At 58.6% G+C, this 19,668-nt stretch overlaps 1 protein-coding gene across 3 annotated transcripts; it reads right to left on the bottom strand.

Moving 5' to 3' along the window:
* Window positions 1–836: 836 nt before the first annotated feature.
* Window positions 837–18,057, bottom strand: ETNK2 (ethanolamine kinase 2). 3 transcript variants are annotated; one of them, XM_017651294.3, is made up of 8 exons: window positions 17,621–18,054; window positions 15,714–15,973; window positions 12,751–12,873; window positions 8,132–8,274; window positions 7,431–7,514; window positions 4,803–4,948; window positions 3,536–3,609; window positions 837–2,017 (listed from the first exon to the last, which is right to left on the bottom strand). In XM_017651294.3, the coding sequence occupies exons 1-8, from the start codon at window positions 17,876–17,878 to the stop codon at window positions 1,945–1,947; spliced, it is 1,161 nt and encodes a 386-aa protein (XP_017506783.2). In that variant the 5' UTR covers window positions 17,879–18,054; the 3' UTR covers window positions 837–1,944. The 3 variants fall into 3 exon arrangements, with proteins under 3 accessions (XP_017506783.2, XP_073073206.1, XP_073073207.1); XM_073217105.1 differs by lacking the exon at window positions 12,751–12,873 and having other exon boundaries at window positions 17,621–18,057; XM_073217106.1 differs by lacking the exons at window positions 15,714–15,973; window positions 17,621–18,054 and adding an exon at window positions 14,035–14,120.
* Window positions 18,058–19,668: the final 1,611 nt, after the last annotated feature.

The raw sequence follows: 19,668 nt of genomic DNA, 5'->3' as shown, positions 1-19,668 counted from the left end.
TGCACCATGACCGCCTGACCCCATGGACAACCCTCAGGGGCGCCACCTGCTCAGCCCTGGCCTCATCCCTGTGCCAGGACGCCCTCACCCAGGTCCTCCTCTAGCGCCCCCCAGACCCAGCCACACTGGACCACAGTGACCTTGAAGGAGGCCTCAGCGCCAGTGGCAGCTCAGCACCAGCGGTTACCATGGCAGCCTGGTACTAATGCAAAGCCAAACAGCCAAGTTCACCTGGCAGGTGGCCACTGCTATTGTTGTGCTGCCCCTAAGGGCACGGGCACCTTCTGGGGGCCCTGGAGGCAGCTACTGCCCTACTGCCCAGCACAGGGGGAACAGCCTTAGCAATATGGGCTGCAGAGGGGAGCCCCCTGCTCACCTTTGAGCTTCTCCTCGTCCCTCCCTCTGGCATTCTGAGGAAGTGACAGATTGCTTCTAGAAGTCACCCTTGCCTGCTGTCAGGCAGAGTAGCCGCTGCCCCCAGTAGCTGGGAGCCAGAGAGGCTTGAGGGAGCAGCCTGGGTGCTGCTGGTCAGGGTCTCACTGGTGTGTCATCTCCGTAGCCACGTTCTTGGAATCCACAGTCTGGTTTGCTCTGAGCAGCACCTTCCCAGGGGCCACTTACAGCAAGAGGGTCAAAGGCAGAGGGGCTTGCCCAGGTCTACCCCCAAACCAGGAGCCCGGGCCTTGGGAGCCAGGTGCACAGAGGGCGTGGTGGAAAGGGTGCAACCCCAGGGGGGCCCTGGAGAGGTGGGACTGGAGTGCCCCGCCACCTCCCGATTGGGAGGGCTCATCACACCCTCCACGTCAGTTCCTCACCATTGGCACTCAGATGCAGAGTGGTCCAGAAATGGCCATTTTAATGCAGAAAACCACAATAATGTACAAATGAATCACTATGAGCTGGAGCCAGGAGGCTGAGGGCAGAAAGGAGGTGGAGGCACAGAGAGTCAGGGCAGCGAGCTCAGTCAGCACCTTCACGACCCGCTCTACACAGGCTCCTGCACGCTGGGCGAGCTGTGCAGGGGCCTGGGCCCTGCCCTTTGACTGCCATTAGTCATTCCCTAGTGGGAAGGCCTCGGGTCACCTTTAGAACACAGGTGGAGATGGAGAGACAGCCTTTGAGGTAAGGGTGTAGAGGGCAGGGGAGGGGATGAGGCTGCCGGCTGCTGGCAGCCCACTCCACTCTTGCCCAGTCCCCTCCGGCCGAGCTACACATGAAGCAGAGCCCAGTTTTGGAGGCTCAGGATGTCACCACCCCATCACCTTCCCTCCCAGCAGGTGGCAGAGGGGCGGGACACAGGACTAACCCAAAAGGGCCCTAGAGGGGGGCACGTGTCTTTGGGGAGTTCTGGGAAGGGGTTTTTCATTGGGTCTGGCCTGCAGAAACGGAGGGACCTCAGATGAGGTGGCTGCTGGGAGAGCTGCCAAACCCAATTGTAGACTGCGTCCCCCCAAATTATGTACATCCATCCGTCAGTTGGCATGATGCCGGTTCGGGCTCTGCACCTCCCACATGGGGCATGCAGGGGAGACGGGCTGGAGGCTCAGGGCATTGGAGGTAGAAAGGAGCCCTCCCACCTGCCGCTTTTCCCCAAGCCAGGAAGGTCAAAGGTACATCTAAGGCAGCCCAGATTCCAGCATGGCCGGGGAGTGCTGGGCTTCCCAGGGATGGCTGTCACCTGTGCCCTGGCTGGCTACACACACTTCCTCTCCGGTCTGGCAAGGTGAAGGGGACCCCCAGAGCTGGGTCCTATCAGTTCCTCCAAACACGAGAATGTGGTCCCCAGCAGCACCCACTGGGAGCCGGTGGCAGGGGCAGAGTCTTCTCCCTGGACATCCACCTGTCCCTCTCCCACCTTGTCCAAGGGTATGGACCCCGAGCAGACCAAGCCCTGTTGAACAGCTCTGGCCAGGCAGCTAGGTAAGGGAGGGATGGGGACGTCGGTCACTTTGGCATTTCCAAGGCTGACACTTGAGGCTTCACCTTGAAGTACTGGTTGAATCGGATCACTGCGTACCTGCCAGAAACCAGGAAAGGGAGCCGGGGGTGAGAAGGGATGCCAGATGGGCCCTGCTGGGGGAGCGCATACCTTGAGGAAAGTTTCTCACCAGCTCAGCCCGTCTAGATCTGGGCGGGACAACTGCCCAGGCTGATTTTCTTTGACTTCAACTATAATTTCATTTTTCTTCTTAGATCAGACTAGAACAAGCCTTCCCCAAACATGTTTGCTTTTTTTTATTTTTTTTTACAGCTCGGTGGTAAGTACAGTCACATCATTGTGCAACAGATCTCCAGACCTTTTTCATGTTGCAAAACTAAAACTCTATATCCACTAAACAGCAAGTATTCATGTCCCCAGCCCCTGGCAACCACCGTTCTGCTTTTTGTTTTTCTATGAGCCTGACCACTCTTAAGAACCTCACGTGGGTGGAATCTGGCTTAGTTCATTTAAAACATAGTCCTCAAGGCTCATCCACACTGTCGTATGTAATATGATTCCCTTCCTTTTTCAGGCTGAATAATATTCCACTGTATGTGTGGACCACGGTTTGTTTATTCAGCCATCAGTGGGCACTTGGTTGCTTCCACCTCTTGGCTGTGTGTGAATAATGCTGCTGGGCGCATGGCTGTGCAAATATCTCTTTGAGACCCTGCTTTCAATTCTTTTGGATCTAAACCCAGCAGGGCAACTGCTGGATCATATGGTAATTCCATTTGTTTGAGGAAACAGATGTTGTTTTCTATAAGAGTTGCACCATTTTAACTCCTAATAGCAGTGCACAAGGATTCCAAATCTCCACATCCTCACCAACATTTGCTATTTTCTCTTTATTTGATAGCGGCCATTCTAATGGGTATGAGGTGGTATCTCATCAGGCAAGGCCAAAGACCTGCATTTCTCGAATGGCTGTGGGCACTTTGAAGCCAGGACAGTGATTCCTTCCAACTGAGGGTGAGCTGGCAGAAGGGCAAGGGGGCAAGGCCACAGTGGAGGGCAGAAAGACTCCTGGCCCTTTGGGACAGATGTGCCTCACGTGCCGGGGTCCCCCAAGTATTTAGTACTTAGGTGCAGTCTCAGGACAGCACCCAGTATCTCACTAGGGGCCACTGAGTGAGGAGTTGGGTCTGATACCCCACGCAGTGAGCACCAGACCACCAGAGCAACCTCAGCGAGTCACAGCCACTCTGGAACTCTGTCCCCTTCTGCTATAAAATGGGGGTTGGGCTCACAATCTTTTAGCCCAATTTTCAACAAGTCCATTCACCACCAGGCTCTGCAGGTCGGAGCGCGGGCAGCAGGGCGGATGCAGAGGAGCAGGCAGTGACGTGTGGTAGGGGAAGCAGGGGGACAGGCCACGAGTGCCCCGCGCCTCCCTTGAAGTGGTGTCCCCACTGGACACGGGTCGGCTGGAGTGGGGACGAGCTAGCAGAGCCCAGGGTGGTCTCTGCGTGAGCTGCCCTTTGCCCCCGCACCCTCGGCCCAGGGCTCTTCCTTTCCTCCCCCCGGCCGCCCCCATTTGTCCCCTGCACTCACCTGAGGAAATCAAAGTCGATGGTGGAGAACTGGTTCTGGATGAGGGCCCAGAGTGCCCAGATGAAGTGAGACGCCTAGACACAGACCAGAGGGGTCAGCATGGCACCCCGCCTGCCACAGAGCCCACGCACCTAGAGGGGCGCAGTCACTCCTGGAGGACACAGAGTCGGGACACTGGCAGGGACATGGGGCCTCCCTGGCAAATTGTGGAGGTCCGGTCACTGGGAAGCGTTTGGGGGCTCCACATCCCCCAGGCCAAGGTAAGCAGAGGGGGAGGGAGATCAGGTCGGAATATGAGCGCAGATGTGGGTATAAGCAGCCCCGGGTCGGGCACCAAGCATTCTACTGCCCTCCCTGTAGCCAGAGGCACCCCCAGGGCTCAGGTCACCCCAGGCCCAAGAAGCCAGGGAGCTGTGCGTCCTGTTGCCCCTGGCAAACAGCAGTGAAACTTTCCTTCCCAGGCCAGGATCCTGTACCCCTGTGGCTCTCTGCCCCGCCCCCCAGTGCGCCTGTGCACTCCAAGCCCTACTTGCTCTGCCGCGGGCACTACAGTACCGCCCTCCATGCTCGGCCCTCTTCGGGACTTAAAGGGGGCACAGATCCAGGAATAAGGACACGTGATCACTGAGCAGTTAGCAGGAGGAAGGCATGGGGAAGAGCCTGCTGGAGAGTCAGTTTTGTGCCACTGAGGACAGTACACAGGCAATCCAAAATAGGTAAGTAAAGACTGTGCTTAATTCCTGGAGTATCGTGAGATTCACGGCAGCTGACTTGTCTTCTTGCTTATGCGTGGCTGACATTAATAAGACGGGTCAGCAATCCCCCGGGCGTACACCAGCGGGGACCTGGCATAAACCTCGTACCTGCGATGAGCGCACTCAAGATGGAGAACTGACAGCCCAGGAATCTGAGCAGGAAGGGGCTGACGGGAAAGGCTTACCCAGAGCTGGGGCAGTGGGGGCCGCGAACGAGGAGGGTCAGGAAGGGCATTCTTTACCCCCTCCAGGGGCAAAAACAAGGGGTGTGTTTAACCACAGGGTGAAGACTAAGGTTAGACACAGGACAGACTACTTGTCCAAAGAGAATTAATAAAACAGGAAGCTGGGGTCTTTCTTGGAAGTAGTTCTGCAGGAAGGAGAGAACCGAGACTAGTTTTGGTTCTGGAAAGCAGGGAACCGGGCACCTTAGTATTAGGGGGCACCCGGGACCTCGCCCCAGCCCCAGGGTGGCCCTGAACCCTCCTCCTGCCCCCCAGGCAAGCACCCACCAGTGCAAACTTGTTGACTTGCACGTAGAGCCGCTCCACCTCCCTGGGGCTCGCAGCCATGCCCTTCTGGGCCCGCAGGTAGTAGTGCAGCCACTGCAGCTGGGTCTCCCGCGCGGGGTACCGGCTGTAGTCCACCTCGCTCACACCTGAGGGGGCCGCACAGAAGTCACCGGGGAAGAGGCTCCCCTGGGGGCCTCCTGCAGCTCAGGAGGGGCTCCCTGCTCACCCCCCGACGGTCTATGCCCTGCGAGGCTGGACCTAGGAAGGCAGCTTCTTTGACCGCCAAGTTTACTGCATGTGGAGGGTCCAGCCCTATCCCAGCTGGGGTGGAGGAAAGCACATGGAGAGGCCAACTGGCCCTGGGCGTGACGGGGGGACCCCCTAAGACACCACCACTGCATCCCCCTCCACAAAGCCCCAGCGCACAGAAGGTGTTGGTACAAAACATGGATCAGGGCCTAGTTGGCTCAGGACTAGCGCTAACCTCCAGTTAACCACGGACAAACCCTTTCCTCTCACTGGCCTTAATCTCTTCACCAGTAAAATGAGTGGCCAGGCTTAATGTGTGTGTCTCGACCATTGCTTCCCGGGCCAGTGTTGAACTGGCTACTTAAAAACATCACTTGGCGAGCTTGGTAAACACAGATTCCCGGCACCCCCATCCCCTATCCAATTCTCCAGGTGAATTCAGAAATGCAGCCAGGCTTGGAACCCCAGGACTAGGCAGCCTGGATCCCTTCTAGTCCTGCCCTCCTGGAGTCCTCATGCTGCCGGCCCAGTATGCACCAGCTGCACTCTGGCCATGGGGGCAGAGGTCTTGGCTCCAGAGCTGGCAAGGAAGCAGCAATTAAGACAGGACCATGCCTGGGCCGCTCTCCCCCCCAGTCTCTGTCTCCCTCTTCTTGCCTGCCTGGCCTTGCCAAGCTTCCCTTATATTCCTGGAGGAACATGCCCTCAGTGTCCTGGGGCCTGAACAGTATGGCTAGAAAAGAATCTCCTTGCACAGATGTAGAAATGAAGGCCAAAGAGAAGAACTTTGCTCTGGGTCATACAGCCAGTCAGGTGAGTTCAGGGCTGGGACCCTGATCCCCTGGCTCCCTGTGCTAGGTCCCCGTGCACCAAGGACCCGGGAGGCCCCTCTCCCTAGCCCCCCATCTCCTCTCTTGCCTTCCTACTGCCCCCTGCTAGGTTCTTCCTCTCATTCTGCACCTGGGAGCAAGAAGCAATCTGCCCCTTGGGAGAAATTCCAGCTGGACTTTGCTCTGTGGGGTGCATGAGGGAGTAAAGCACTTAAGAAGGATCCCTTCTGGAAAGGCCAGCGGGTCTGGCGGCTGAGCACCCTCAGGCCCAGCGCTCTGCCGGTGCCAGGCTCTGCTCCGCGCCACACCCCACAGCCCAGCTACTCTGCTCAGCTGAGGCCTCACTGTCCCTTGGGCTCCTCAGTGCAGCTGGTGACCACCCTGGGGAGTCATATACCCTCAGCTACAATCAGTGCTCGACAGACCTGGTCACCTGGGGGTCCAGAAGGGACACAATTGGTCTTGATTGGGCTGGGGAGTGGCTGAGGTGGGGCCAGGTGGTGGCTCTACAGCGGGCCTGGGTGTGCCTCACCTACCCTGAGCCCCCCGGGCTAGCTGGCCACATCATGCTAAGCACCCCACACTGCCAGCTGTGAGACCCCTCCCTGCCCCAGCATCCAGTTCTATCCGTGAGTGGCGTCCTCCGTCCCATCTAATTGTTTTTTTTATCAACTAAGCCCTCAAGCTAGAAAGACTTGCCCTGCTTCCTTTCCACAAGTGATTCTATTGTGCACAGCACATCTTTGTAGAACAACCACCTCCCCCTGGGACTCCCCTCCCCCATGCTCCTCTACTCCACCACCTGCCCCTCTCCCCGCCCTGCCTACCAGCAGCAGCAGATGCCAGCGATGGGTGGCGTGTACCATACCTGTGTGTGTGTGTGTGTGGAGTAGGTACTGTCCTGGTCTCCAGGTCACAGAGGCACAGGCAAGCAGTAACCTGCCTGAGCACCACACAGCTAGCAGGTAGCAAAGCCAGGATTTGAACCTGGGGAGTCAAGCTGCAGAGTGCACGCTTTTAACTAATTCCACCTACATCATTCTCATCAGCCACCAGGCAAATAGCTCCTGACAGCTAGTCCTGCTCCTCCTCTGCATGCACAGCCCTTATTTTTAATCACACAGCTTGTACTGGACATAAAAGAGCTTAGACAAAGAGGGTAAGTAGAGGCTGAGGCTGTCCCACGCTGGCCCGGCTGGTGTGGGCTGTGGCCGCCCAGGGGAAAGGGTGCTTTTCTAACTCACGTGCCAAGCCGAGTATCCTCAGGGATCCTACAGAGGACATGCTTTCCTCATTTGTACCAAACTGCCGTATGGGCTAGCAGGGGTCTGCTCTGGGCATGGGGTCCCACCTCCCCCATGAGACCCGGAGCTCTCTCAAGGCAGGGTCAGTGTGCCTGATCCACTCAAGCTGGGATGTTTCAGAGGTCAGGGGCTGTCTAGCCTCCATGCCCCAAGCTCAGGACCCCCTTGCACCAGGACCCCCAGACCTGGCCCTCTGTCATAGGGAGGGTATCTTGGACATAGGCCACATAGCAATGCCCCCTCACCTGCAAACTCGTTGAAATGGTTGCCGATGTCAAAAGCTTGGTAGTTGTAGCCAGCATATTCATAGTCAATGAAGCGCACATGGCCTGTAAGGCAGAAGAGAGGCAGTGAGGGCTGGTCCCGGGAGAGCCGGAGCGGGGCCTCGCCAAGCTTCCGCAGACCTGTGGGACGCACCCACTGACTTGCCCTGGCTTCCGCAGCCACCCAGCCTGACCCGCCCTCCTGGGTGGCAGCCTCCTCTGCTGGCCTCTGTCTGCTCCTTTGTCCGTCCGCCCTTCCCCCCATCCAGCCGTCCCTCTCCCCATCTAGACACCTGTGCTGGGCATATGGCGAGGGCCAGGAGTAAAGCTGAGTCCCTCTGGGGGTGCAGCTCTTGTCAGCACCATGGGGAGCCTCTCTGTGAGGGCCTGGGCAGCCAAGATGTTCCTGGAAGCCCGACATACTGCTGGGGGGATGGCTGGGGTGCCCTCATGTGGAGAATGCGGGGGCCGTCCACAAACCCCGAGTGTGAGTTTGTTCCCGGCATGGGATTTTCTAAGTGGAAATTTCTTGTGTCCTTTTCCCTCTCTCTCCTACGTTACGAGCTGAACTAGAAGGGCTCATTTTGCTTGTCCGCGTCCCAGCCCAAGGACTAGAACCTTGAAGGCAGAGGCTCAATCAGCCCAAGCCGCGCGGCTGCCCAGCCAGGGCCACCAAGCTGTACCTTTGGTGCTGTCATAGATGATATTCTTGCAGAGCAGGTCATTGTGACAAAAGACCACAGGGGAGTCCAGCTGGGACAGGTGCTCCTTCAGCCAGACCAGCTCCCGCTCCAACACCTCTACCTTCGGGACATCTGCAGTCAGGCTGGACAGTGGCGAGAAAGGTAGCGGTGGAGGGAGGGCTGACAACAGACGGGCAGCTGCTTGGCCTCAAGAGCTCTGAGCTCTGGCCCCATCACACCTTTTACTGCAGAGCGGCCTTGAACAAATGGCCCACCTTTCAGACCCTCACTTCCGTCATCTGTAAAATGGTGCAAAGGCTTCCTGGCCACCTGACTTCCTATGTTTACCCTGAGCTCATCAGAACAGCGTGGGTATTAAAGCATTTCGCAAAGCCTATTAGTCCCTGACCTAAGGCCATCCTGCTCCTAGGTGAAAGGGGGAGGAGGGAAGGGGTGGGAGGCGGCCCAGGCAGAGGACAGTGGAGGTGAGAATGTGTCCAAACTCAGGCACCCCAGAGCACAAGGACAAGGGCAGCCGGGAGAGCCACAAATAGCCCGGAAACACTCCTGGGGCCAGGCGTTGCTCTCAAAGCACGCTCTCCCTGCCGAATTCTGCGGCGCCCAAACTACAGTGGAGGGGCTGGCGGCATCTTGAGGAGGCAGAGGAGCGTCCTGTCCTGTGCCTCCCTCACCCTCTAGCTGCCGGTGTCACAGGTGGAAAGGACCAGAGGCCAGGAAGTCTAGCTTCTCATCCCGCAGAGAGACCACTTAGGCCCATGGAGGAGAGCAAATCGCCCCTCGGGCTCATGCCCGCAAGGCCAGGGGTACGTCAGGCCCTGCCCTTGACATACGTGTTGGGGAACGAATAGGCCAACCAGTGACACGGTCAGGGCCATGTGCAAGTTGGTGAGGGTACACTGTGCTCAGATGCTCTGAACTTTGGTCCCCAGGAGGCACACAGGTCTGTGTACACTGAACGGCCAAACAGCACAGCCCTTACAACCTCAGAACCACCAACGGGTGGATGGGAGGAGGCTGGGGACTGACCCCCATTCATGTCTCCTGTTTGCTTTCTGGTCCAGGGCTCTGAGTAGGTGTGGGAGGATGAAAATGAGGTACGTCCTCTCGACCCTCTCTCAGGACGCCCCATCTCCCCCTCATACAACCCAGTGGCTAAAACATGGAGTAGAGTAGGTGGCAACTAAGGCACCCCGTGTTGCCCCTGGACACAGACAGTGGCAGGCTCTGAGAAGGTCAAAGCTAAAGAGGATCTTTGCTCCCCAGTCCAACCCCCTGGGGAAACTGAGGCTCAAGAAAGGGCAGTTTTTCCTTCTAGCTTCCAGATTCCTCTTGCACAGCTACTCTCTACTTCCTCACCCAAGGAAAGCAGTCCTCAGCCTGTCCAATGGTCCAGAGTCACGCTGAGCCTCCTGACCGGGACGGCCTCTGCTAGGGGTGACCTGGGGGAGGCCTCGCTCCATCCTCACTGGACTTTGTCTGGATTAACGGGTCTGTGTAAGATGTGTTTCAATCTTGGCTTTCCTTAAGAGGCCCCTTTTTCTTTTCAGATTTTTTTTCTTGGACCAAGACCATCCAAAGATAAGAATTAGGAGCCTTCCTTTGATTTGCCCAGTTCCCCACTTAGAAAACATCTTTGACATCCAAGATACCTGTTTCCCAGGCCCTGACCTATCTGACCCCCACACTACCCACCCCAAGGCCACACAGATGGTTGCCATGGGAACAATCCAGGCCTTCTATCTCCCTTGGGTGGCCTCCCTCCGCTGTCCTGACTCCCTCCCCGGACCACCTGAAACCTGACCAACTTTGCTGCCCTCAGCCCTGACTCCGCTAGGCTCTCCTTCAAGGCCGTGGGGCTGGCAGACTGGTGATCACACCGTGGCAGGGAACCTTCCCACCCCAGGGGCACTGCTCCGGCCACTCCTCCATCCCCCAGAGGTGGCAGGGCGTGATCCATGAGCTGCCCTCCTCCCCAGGGAAGCCTGGGGGCCCCTGATGAAGCGGCTGCTGCCTGGCGGTGCCCACTCAGCTCTCGGGATCAGGTGGGGAAAGTGCCCTCTCCCACGGTGGACCTTCTAGGGCTTCCTGGCTCGTGCCCTTCGCCCTCACACCACTCAACCCATCTGAATGCCACTGAAGCAGTTATCAACCCCACGTTCTCCCAGCAGGCTGGACACCTCCATGTCCAGCCGAACACCAAGGGTACCACATCTCTTTCCACCGGGTCTCTGTCTCACCCCCTGTTCTCCACCCCCACGATGACGCTGCCTTCGGTCCGTATTCCTCAAGACATGGTTCCTTGGTCCCCCTACCTCAGAGTCACCTGGGGAGCCTGTCAGAGTGCAGGCTCCTAGGGTCTAATGGGAGGCCCCCAATCAGTGTCCAGGGTCAGGCCAGAATCTGCACTTAGCAAACGGCCCAGGGGACTCTCATGCTCAAATCTGGGGAACCCTGGTCCTAAATGTTGCCCATTCAATCACAACACTCCCTCAGAGGGCCTTGCTACCCCTCTCCCACCCGAGTCTGTCCTGTACAGTGCTGGGAAGCTTTCTTCCTAAACCACAGTCACGGTCAAGTTACTGACCTGAGCCCTGGCTCAGACACCCTCTCAGTGACTTTCCAGGCCAGCTGAGCTGAATACCTCTTGGCTCCTTAACCTGCATTTAAGGCCCCTCACAATCTAGCTGCAACCACCTCTGCAGCCCCATCTCCTCCCACCCCTCCCAGGCCCTCCTGGAGATCTGCCCCAGCCAACCTCAACTCCTTATCACCCACGAACAAACCGGGCTCATGCTGTCTCCTCTAGCCACTGTGGCCTCCCTTCTCAGCTGCCATGAAGACTGTCCCTGGTTCTCCCGCCCCCAGCATGCAAGGCACACCCCGCCTTCTGTTGTAGCTATGCACAGGCAGGTCCTATTTTCCCGATGGTTCTAAACTCCTTGGGGGCAGGGCCAATGGCCTGTTCATCATTTTTTATTGTTTTAAATCCCAATCAGTCACTGTTTGTGAAATGAAGGATTGACTAAATCTGGGTTATTAGGCAGAGACTAGATTTCAAATGCTTCATCTCATCCAAGGGATTGCTCATTGTTGTCCTGCTTTGGGGCAGTTTGGGAGTTTCGGGCAGGCATCATCCCCTGAAGAGGCTCAGAGGAGTTAGGCAACTTGATTTGCCCCAGGGCAGAGGTGTGCCGGGAGCAAAGAGAGCTCACTGGCTCTTTCCCAGAGACCACTCTTCCCCCATCAAGATTACCCCCCCAAAGTCACAGTCAAAGGGGCTGCTGTGGTGAGGCCCCGGCCTGACCATCAGACCTGGACTCAAGCCCTTGAGCCGCTACTGGTCAGCCATGACCTTAGGCAAGTCCTGTCCCCTCTCTGGGCCTCCGTTTTTCCATCTGTCAAAAGAAAACGGTGGGCTAGCTGATCAGAGGGTCCTGCTGGCTGAGACCCTCAGGATTCTGTCCCCCATGGGCTGTGTGTTCTGGTCCTAAGGGGGAAGGCACCCTTGTCCTAGACATAATATTTGACATGGAAGGTGTGAACATGGGCCATCCTGGACAAATAATCCCAAAGCAGTGGCTAATAATTATGAAGGGGGAGGATCCAGATGAAGTCATGCATGTGTCCTGTATGTGACAGAGACGCACTATCAGGACAGAGTTAATGACTGTCTTGTCATAGAGGAGAGAGGGAGATACGCTTCCCCGAGACCTCTTCCCTACCCTATTCCCACGAACACTTGGAGCAAGGTGATGTTCAGCCCGGCAGGGAACATGGAGGGTTGGAGACTCCCTACTGCCTTCTCTTGGGGGGCGATACCACTCTTCTCTGTGCCTCCATCCTTTTCTCAGCACTAAGGGACAAGCTGGAGAGTCAGGTGTCTGAAGGCTGGACAGACTCTCAGGTTGACGGTCTGGGAACCCCATCTTAGCCGGGGAAAGGCGATGTCAGGATGGGTGGAGTACCCCTTCTCAGCAAAGCGCAAGCTGTCAGTCTGAACGAGGTGGGGAGCAGGGGCCCCAGGGGATGAGAGGTGCCTGGGCAAGTAGTGGGAGCCTTGATGCCCCAAGGGCTTGTCAGCCAATGCGCCAAGTTCCTTTGACTGGCTCTGAACTCAGCCTCACCCCATTTTCAGAGGGCTGGGCCCTTGCTTCTCATTGCTCAGAAGACAACTCGGGTAGGAAAGGCCCTGGGCTGGGAGACAGAACCCTGCCTGTGACTGGCCCCCCGTCATTGGGCAAAGCTTGGTCTCTGAGCTTGCTACCCCTCTCCCACCCGAGTCTGTCCTGTACAGTGCTGGGAAGCTTTCTTCCTAAACCAGTCACAGTCCTTCCAGTAAAATGAGGAGCCGCTGTCGCTGACTCTAGTCCCTGCCACAAGCAGGCGATCAAGGAGAAACCAGCACATAGGAATAAAACCGTGGATCTAAGCTCCTGAGACTTCGTTGGTTGGCCCAACTCTGGAGACTCTGTAACCAGGACTAAGGCCCTAAACTTCCGGCTGGGGTGGGATGGAGTGAAAAGCGTGTGTGTGGGGGGGTGGGTCACATTAAGGCAATAAAGACAGTGGCAGCCTGGAACCCCCCCAGATCATTGTACCTGGGGTTGATCTCACTCTTCACAAGGGTGAAATAACTGTGCATCTTGTGCCAGAGCGTGGGCCTGGGCAGGCTGCCGTTGGCGTGGATGGTGTGAATCTTCGCCATTTCTAAGGCGATTAGCCTACAGAAAACAGGACGGGGAAAGCATCAGTGTGGAGCTAGCCCTCTTTGGTTCATTTGCTCTTGACCAGAAAGAGGCCGTACGGGGTCTACCAGGAGAGAGGACCGAGTGTGGGGCTATTACAGATCTTCTAGGAGCTCTCAGTCCTGCACAAGGAAGGTCTCAGCAGAAGGCATGAAATGAGACAAGGCCTTTAGCCCAGCAGTGCCCTTTCCAGAAAACCTGGGGCTGCTTCAGGCAGGGGAAGGGCAAAGCAGTGGGTAACTGGCCACAGGTCAGTGACCCAGCCTCACCCCAAGGTCATGTACCCACAGCAATCCCTGGGGACCGAGGGATCACCTGGGAATGGGGGAGGTGTCCCTCCTTCCACCGTGTACTCTGACCCATGCCCTCAGAACGAGGTGGGCACCAAGGGATCAGGGAATGGTGACACCAGGCAGGGCAGAAATGCCCACCTCTTATCAGCCTGGCCAGGGTGGGGAGGGAAGCAGGCCCACCCAGGGCAGCCCCTTCCTCTGCAGCAGGGAGTCGATGCTGGCGGCTGGGTGCCAAGGACGCAAAACAAACCAGGGTTCTATTTCCAAGTTCTCCTGTGGACGTTATCCAAGGTCCCCGGAGAGCAGGCGGGGGTGGTGAGGAGGAGAAAGCAGGACTGGGGAGGGCTGCTGGGAGTGGGCGGGGGCGGACGGAGGACTGGCCGGTCAGAGAGGGCGGGCCTTGATAAGGCACTGGGCGTCTGAGGCCCAGGGTCCCGGCTGGGCTCCCCCAGGCCTCTGCCAGCGCTCCCTTCTGGAGCCCCACCCCCAGCCGGGCTGCCAAGCTTCCAACATTCAAGCTTCCTTCGCCTCTGCCTGTTGCTCGAATAATAATCACTGGGAAGGACAACAAAGGCATTGGCTATTTGAAACCTTGTTACCAAGCTGTTCCAGGGGCACCCCTCCCTTGCCAGGTCCTGGGAACGGGCAGGCCATCACCCAACAGGATAACTGGGCAGCCGAGGGGCACCTCCGGAAGCCCCCCGGGCTCCTACCTCCCAAAGTATGGAGGGGCAGGGGGTGTGCAGCTGCCCAGTGGGTGAGAGATGGAGGCTGTGCTTTCAGAGGCTGGAGGCCCTGGGGCCCAAGGAGCCGCCAGGGTTGGGGCGAGGCGGGGGAGGCAGACCTGAGGCTCAGGCCTTCGCTTCCCAAAGGAAGATTCCGAATAGAGCATGAACAGAGCGTTTCCTTGAATATCAATAGGGCTGTTGTCTGAAAAAGCAATGAAAGTAACCTCAACACTCAGCATTTTTTTGCGGCAAAGCCGCTGCAGGCAAGATGGGGTCCCAGGGAACGTGGACAGTGGCTCCTCAAGGCCTTCAGAGATCCAGCTTCACCCCAGAAAGTAATGATCTCTCCTGGGAGAACCATTAGGAAAGGGCCTCCCTCCTACCCCCACACCAGTTCCTGGCTCTCCCCCAAATGTAAAGTTCTCCTTATCATCAAACCTGAATCCATCCTCAGCCTTCCTGACAACGGTAACTGTTTCTGTGAGAGAAGGAGTGGCAGCATCAGCGTGCACAGGGGTGGCAGGGGACTGGGGGTGGTGAGGACCTGCCGATATTTGAGCTTATTTGCATGAGACTGAAGGAGAGCTGGGAGAAGCCAGGACAGGGGGCCCCCACCTCCTGCCTTGCTCTGACCTCTTGTCTAGAGGCTGGGCACGTTTGGAGCTGTTCATAGAAAAACCCTTGCATGGGTTTGAAGGTCCCTGCCCCTCCAGGCGCGCACACACCTACAACATACAACTCAACGCGGACCAGCTCCAGAGGCAATGCTCAGGAGCACCGGCTGGGGAAGGGCTCTCAGATGCCCCTCTGAGTCCCTAAATGGCCTGCCAGGGTTTCTTCGCAAATAGGGCCAGGTGCACTAACTTGAGGTTAACTGGGTGACGGGCTCGAGAAACTTATTGGTCTGCTCCCTAGGTGGACATCATTGCTTCTCCTCGGTATTTGGAAGGCTCCTTCCCCTTGGGTGGGACAGGATATATCTCAGACAGACCCCCTGTGTCAGGAGTAAACCTCAGCCTGCCTGGGGCCTTACCCTGTTACCTGAGTGCCCTGCAGGCGGGCGTGCACTGGAGGAGGGTAGACACAGCTGACACCTGGCCCAGCACAGTGAGGAGAGAGAACGCACAACGGGCTCTTCCTTGGCTCGGCCCTTTCCAAACCCCACAGAGGCATCCACGGGGCTTGGAGACTGAGTTGAGTTCCTGGGTTCTAGACACCCAGGCACTTAATGGGAGGGGCTCCCCAGGGGCCACAGGTTCTAATGAGCCTCTGGAAGAAGTCTCAGCAGCTCCCTGAACCTGGGCTTCCCTCTTGTCAGGGAACCTGGGCGAGGCTCAGACTGGGGGAGTCTCTGGGCTGATGATAAAACCACTGTGCTCCCAGCACGCCCCGAGCTCTTGGCAGGAGGGGAGGGGCAGAAAGCCCTGAGCACTCTGGGGATTTAGCTCAGATTTCATTTCCAAGGCTACAAGTTGTTTCCAGGTCAGTCTTGGGGTGGGCACAGGGCTGAGGCAGGGCCAGGAAGCGGATCCCTGCTGCATTTTGGGCCCACATGCACCAAATCCCTGTTGCCTCCCCAAGAACTCATCTTTCCAGCAGACCCCAGCAGAAATCTACAGAAAGCCATAGCGCCTCCCTGCAGAGCAATGCACATCAACACCCACATTTCCCATACAATTTAAGGGACTTCACAGATGTGAGGACCCCCATTCATGGACTCCACTGCACTGAGGCAAGCGCCAACCCAAGGCCTGAGGAACAGTGCGGATGAATAGGCCCTGGGCCCCCTTCTCACCTGAAGAGCCGGGGCTCGCGGATGTGCTCAGGTCCCAGGGCCACGCCCCGCATGTACTCGTAGCACAGCCCGTTCTGGAAGGTGCAGTAGAGTTGGGGGGCGCAGCCATGTGCTCGCAGCAGCTGGAAGTTCCTGACCTCGTTCTCCCGGTCCACCAGCAGCTCCGTCCGCTCCCCGTACACCCGTACCAGCACACAGTCCTGCATGTCTTCCTCCACGTAGCAGGCCACCAGCTTGTTGGTGATGCCATCGGTGAAGCGCTGGCATAGGGAGAGGGCAGTGCAAGGGTGTGTGGAGCAGGGGCTCTGCTCCTGCCCCCTAGCACCCCAGCTCCAGCACAGGGTGCTCATTTGAATGCTGAGCATAGCCCCACAGAGCCCCCAGGCCTTCAGCGCTCTCGATAGAGCTCAGCACTGTGCCTGGTGCTCTCCCGTGTCCCCAGCGCTCCGGGCAGACTAGAGTGTTTCAGGAAGACATGGCAGCCTGAGCTCCGCCCCCTGGCAGCCTCACTTTACCTGGGTCGGCTCTAGTACGTGGGTTTGGCAGTGGAGGAATTTCCACAGTACGTGGAGGGTAGGTGAAGCCCCTCCCACTCTTTTACTCCTCCATCCCGACCCTGAAAGAAACCTCCATGGACCAGATATGGCAGAGGAGGGCTGGGAGTTTCCCAGGATGAGTACATCCTGACGCACCTGCCTCTCTGCCAGAGGGTTCTCTGCCATACCTCCAGTGGCAGAGGTACAGGAGGGCACTGAGGTGGCACCCACCCCAGGGCTGGTAACAGGAGAGGCAACAGACCCTGGGCTGGAAGACTGGGTTCTCTGGGTATGGTCACAAGGAGGAAGGGACACACCATGGAATTTATGGGGCACAGTGTGACAGAGGCGGACAGGCCTTAGAGGACATCTGAACCAATTCCAGGTGGGGAAACAGGCCCAGAGAGGGGAGGGCCTGGCAGATAGCATGTCAGGTTAGTGCTAGAATTAACCTCTGGCCTGCTTGATACTTTGACCACCTCACACCAAAGTGTGTCTTTTATTTTGAAAATGTTACCCACCCATCCAACCCCTCCCCCAAGAGGGGTCTCTCAGCCTCTACACTTGGTCCAGACCTTGCCATTCTCCACCCAGAAGGCCCATCAGCATGGCGCCTCTACCATCCAGGGCACCTTCCTTCACAGGCAGCTCCCAGAGCAGGGAGAAGGTGGGCAGGCAGGTGAGACTCTTTTCAGAGGATGCAGGTGGCTGGGGAGTGGAGTCTGCCTGAGGCTCTGCCCACATCTGGGACCCTGAGAGTGCACCCAGCTGGGGCTGGAAAGGCGCCCTGTGCGAGGGGAGCTGAGCCAGAGCCTGCGGCCGCGATGAGCCCTGCAACCAGCACAGGAGCTCAGGGCCGGCCGGAATTCCATAGGGTGACTCCAGGACCCAGCAGGGGCCGTTTCAGCCTGGAAACTTTGCTCCCACCATGGGGTGGAGAAGGGGCAGCAATATGAGTGTGAGTGGGAGTGTGTGTGTGTAACGGGGCCGGGGGTTCCCTTGAAAGTTTCTGCCTCCGGTTTCAGAGTGGGCTGGCCAACCGCTTCTGGGCAGTGAGGGGCACCAGCACGCGGCGACAGGGGGTGGGGCCCGCACGCGCCGCGCACTGACCGTGGGCAGGCGGATCTCCGGCGTGCCGAGAGCCCCAGAGGGGTGCTGTGTGCAGAGGGCTAGGGAAGGTGGGAGCCTATCTTTGCTTTGGGACCAAAATGGTGAAAAACACGCGCACACACACCACCATTTCAACCTCGCCTGCGCAGCTGCCGCGTGCCCCTGTGATCGACACCCGGAAGGATGCACGGACAGACGGCCACGTATCCCCGTTCTAGCCCCGGCAGGGCCCCATCCCGGTCCCCGCGCCCGCTTGGCTACCTTGGTCCGAACTTGCTCGGGCTTCCAGTGCGGCCGCAGCTCCTGGATGAGGCGCAGGGCGCCCGGGAGGATGTCGTCTTGGTCCACGGATACGCCGAAGCACGGGACGGCGGCGGCCCTCGGGGGACCCGGCGGCTCCGGGCAGCCCGCGCTGGCCGCCGCCTTCTCCTCCATGCCCCATGAGCACTGCGGGCAGGGCGCCTGCCTCCGCAGGTACAAGGGCGAGCCCGGCGGAGGAGCCGACGGGGGCCCAGCCATCCCGGCAGCCCCGCCCCCTCGGAGCCGCGGCGCGCGCTAGCCCCTGCGGGGGGGCCCGGCGCGGGCGCGGGAGAGGAGGGGCCGGGGGAGGGCCATGACTCAGGAGCCCGCGTCGCTCGCCGCCTCGCCGCCTCGCCGCCCCGCGCCCAGGCCGCCCCGGGAACGCCGCGGCCGGCCGCGATTGTGACATCACAGGCGGCGGCGGCGGGGCGGGGCCGTGGGAACGCCCCTCCGCTCCGCCCTCGCCCCGCCCCCGCCCCGGCCCGCGGGCCGCGAGCCGCCGCTACCTGGAGCGCGGGGCGGGGGTAACGCCCCCGGGGAGGTCGTGACGCCAGAGGCGGGGCCTTGGGTGACCCCGCCCCGCCCCGCCCCACCCGGTCCTGGACCCAGGGCTTGGGGCTGGCTTCCCGGCTGGCCTCGTCGCTCTCGCCTCCACTGGGCAGCTCTCCATGCGCAGCCTGGGACAGGGTCGGGGGAGGGCTGTTCCTGCGCCCCCACTCCATTCTGGACTATGGAGATCTGGCCGCTCCCAAGAGGTCAGCTTGGGCTGGCCCACCTGGGTCCCAGCTTCCGGCCCCCAGTCCCTGGGCTCCTGGAAAAGGCTCTGCAGGAGCGGCCCCTGCAGCCTCTCCAAAGGCCCTTCCTTGCGGGCAGCTCCCCAGGCAAATCCCCTTTCCCCCAACACACACGGACATACTCAACGGAGAGGGTATATTGGGTGATGTTTGTTGAGGGTGGGAGTACCAATGAGGACCTCACTAGTCACCAGCCTGGGTGGGAGAGCCCTCATGGCCCCTACCCCCAAGAAGGAGCCATTTTCTATTTGCCCAAATTGTCCCCTTAGCCTATTCAGGAACCTCCCAGCCACGAGGCTGCTATCGTTATTGCTGTCCAGAATCCAGCTCTGTCTAGCAGAACTTCTTGGATGATGGAGATGTTCTATACCTGTGCTGCCCAGTGCAGTGGCCGCTGGTCACTTGTGACTATCCAGCACTTGAAATATGCCTAGTGTGACACTCAACTTTAATTTTAATAGCTGTATGTTGCTATCATGTTGGACCACTTAGGAGATGATGGGGAGGCCTGCCTACTTAAGGCCCCAGGATGTCCAGCTAGGAAGGACAGTAGCTCCAACCCTTCTTTTTGCAGCGTGGAAATAAAGCCAGGCAGGCAAGCAAACTCAGGGGATGGGGGGCACGGTCGGGGTCCAGAGTCCTGAGCACAGGCTCACGCTCTTGGCTCTGCACGCGGATAATGCAGATAGCTCCTGCCTGTGGGTCTGTGCCCTAGGGAACCCCTGGGGGTCCCACACAGTCCCAAGAGGCTGCGGTTCTGAAGGTATGAGGTTCCCTGGGCCTGGCTGTGCCACTCAGTGCCTCACCCTTTTTGGTCCAAGAAGCAGTGAGCCACTGCGCTGAAGAGGGACAGCAGTGGTGGCTTCAGGTGGACTTTGCCTCTCATTCTCCAAGCTATACACCCCTGTACACAGCCCAAGCGGTAAGAGCGAGGGAGATGAAAGCCTGAGGAGTCCCATGTCCATGAGACAGAGGAGAGCCGTGTGCGTCTGCACGCTTGTGCACCCGGTCCCACACAAGGGTGTGTGAAGCTCTGTACTTGTGAGGGTGCAACTGCAGATGATAATGGAAAAGCCCCCAGGACCCTGGGCTGGGTTCTAGTCTTGATTTTTCATACTTCAACAAGCAGTCTTGGTCAAATGCCTTCCATTCTCTGAGCCTCAGTTTCCCCACATGTAAAAAGTGGGTGTCAGGCAGATCTCTGGTGTTCTGTGT

Source organism: Manis javanica, chromosome 11, assembly GCF_040802235.1.
Source record: "Manis javanica isolate MJ-LG chromosome 11, MJ_LKY, whole genome shotgun sequence".
In the NCBI taxonomy this organism is placed as follows: domain Eukaryota; kingdom Metazoa; phylum Chordata; class Mammalia; order Pholidota; family Manidae; genus Manis; species Manis javanica.
This window is presented reverse-complemented; position numbering and strand designations above follow the sequence as displayed.

Bases quoted from the DNA above. Each gene is read 5' to 3' on its own strand.
- ETNK2 (XM_017651294.3), bottom strand. From the start codon at position 17,878: ATGGCTGGGCCCCCGTCGGCTCCTCCGCCGGGCTCGCCCTTGTACCTG. The intron at 12,874-15,713 runs GTGAGAAGGGGG...TGTTTTCTGTAG, and splicing joins CGCGAGCCCCGGCTCTTCAG to GCTAATCGCCTTAGAAATGG. The intron at 7,515-8,131 runs GTACAGCTTGGT...TCTGCCTTACAG, and splicing joins CATCTATGACAGCACCAAAG to GCCATGTGCGCTTCATTGAC.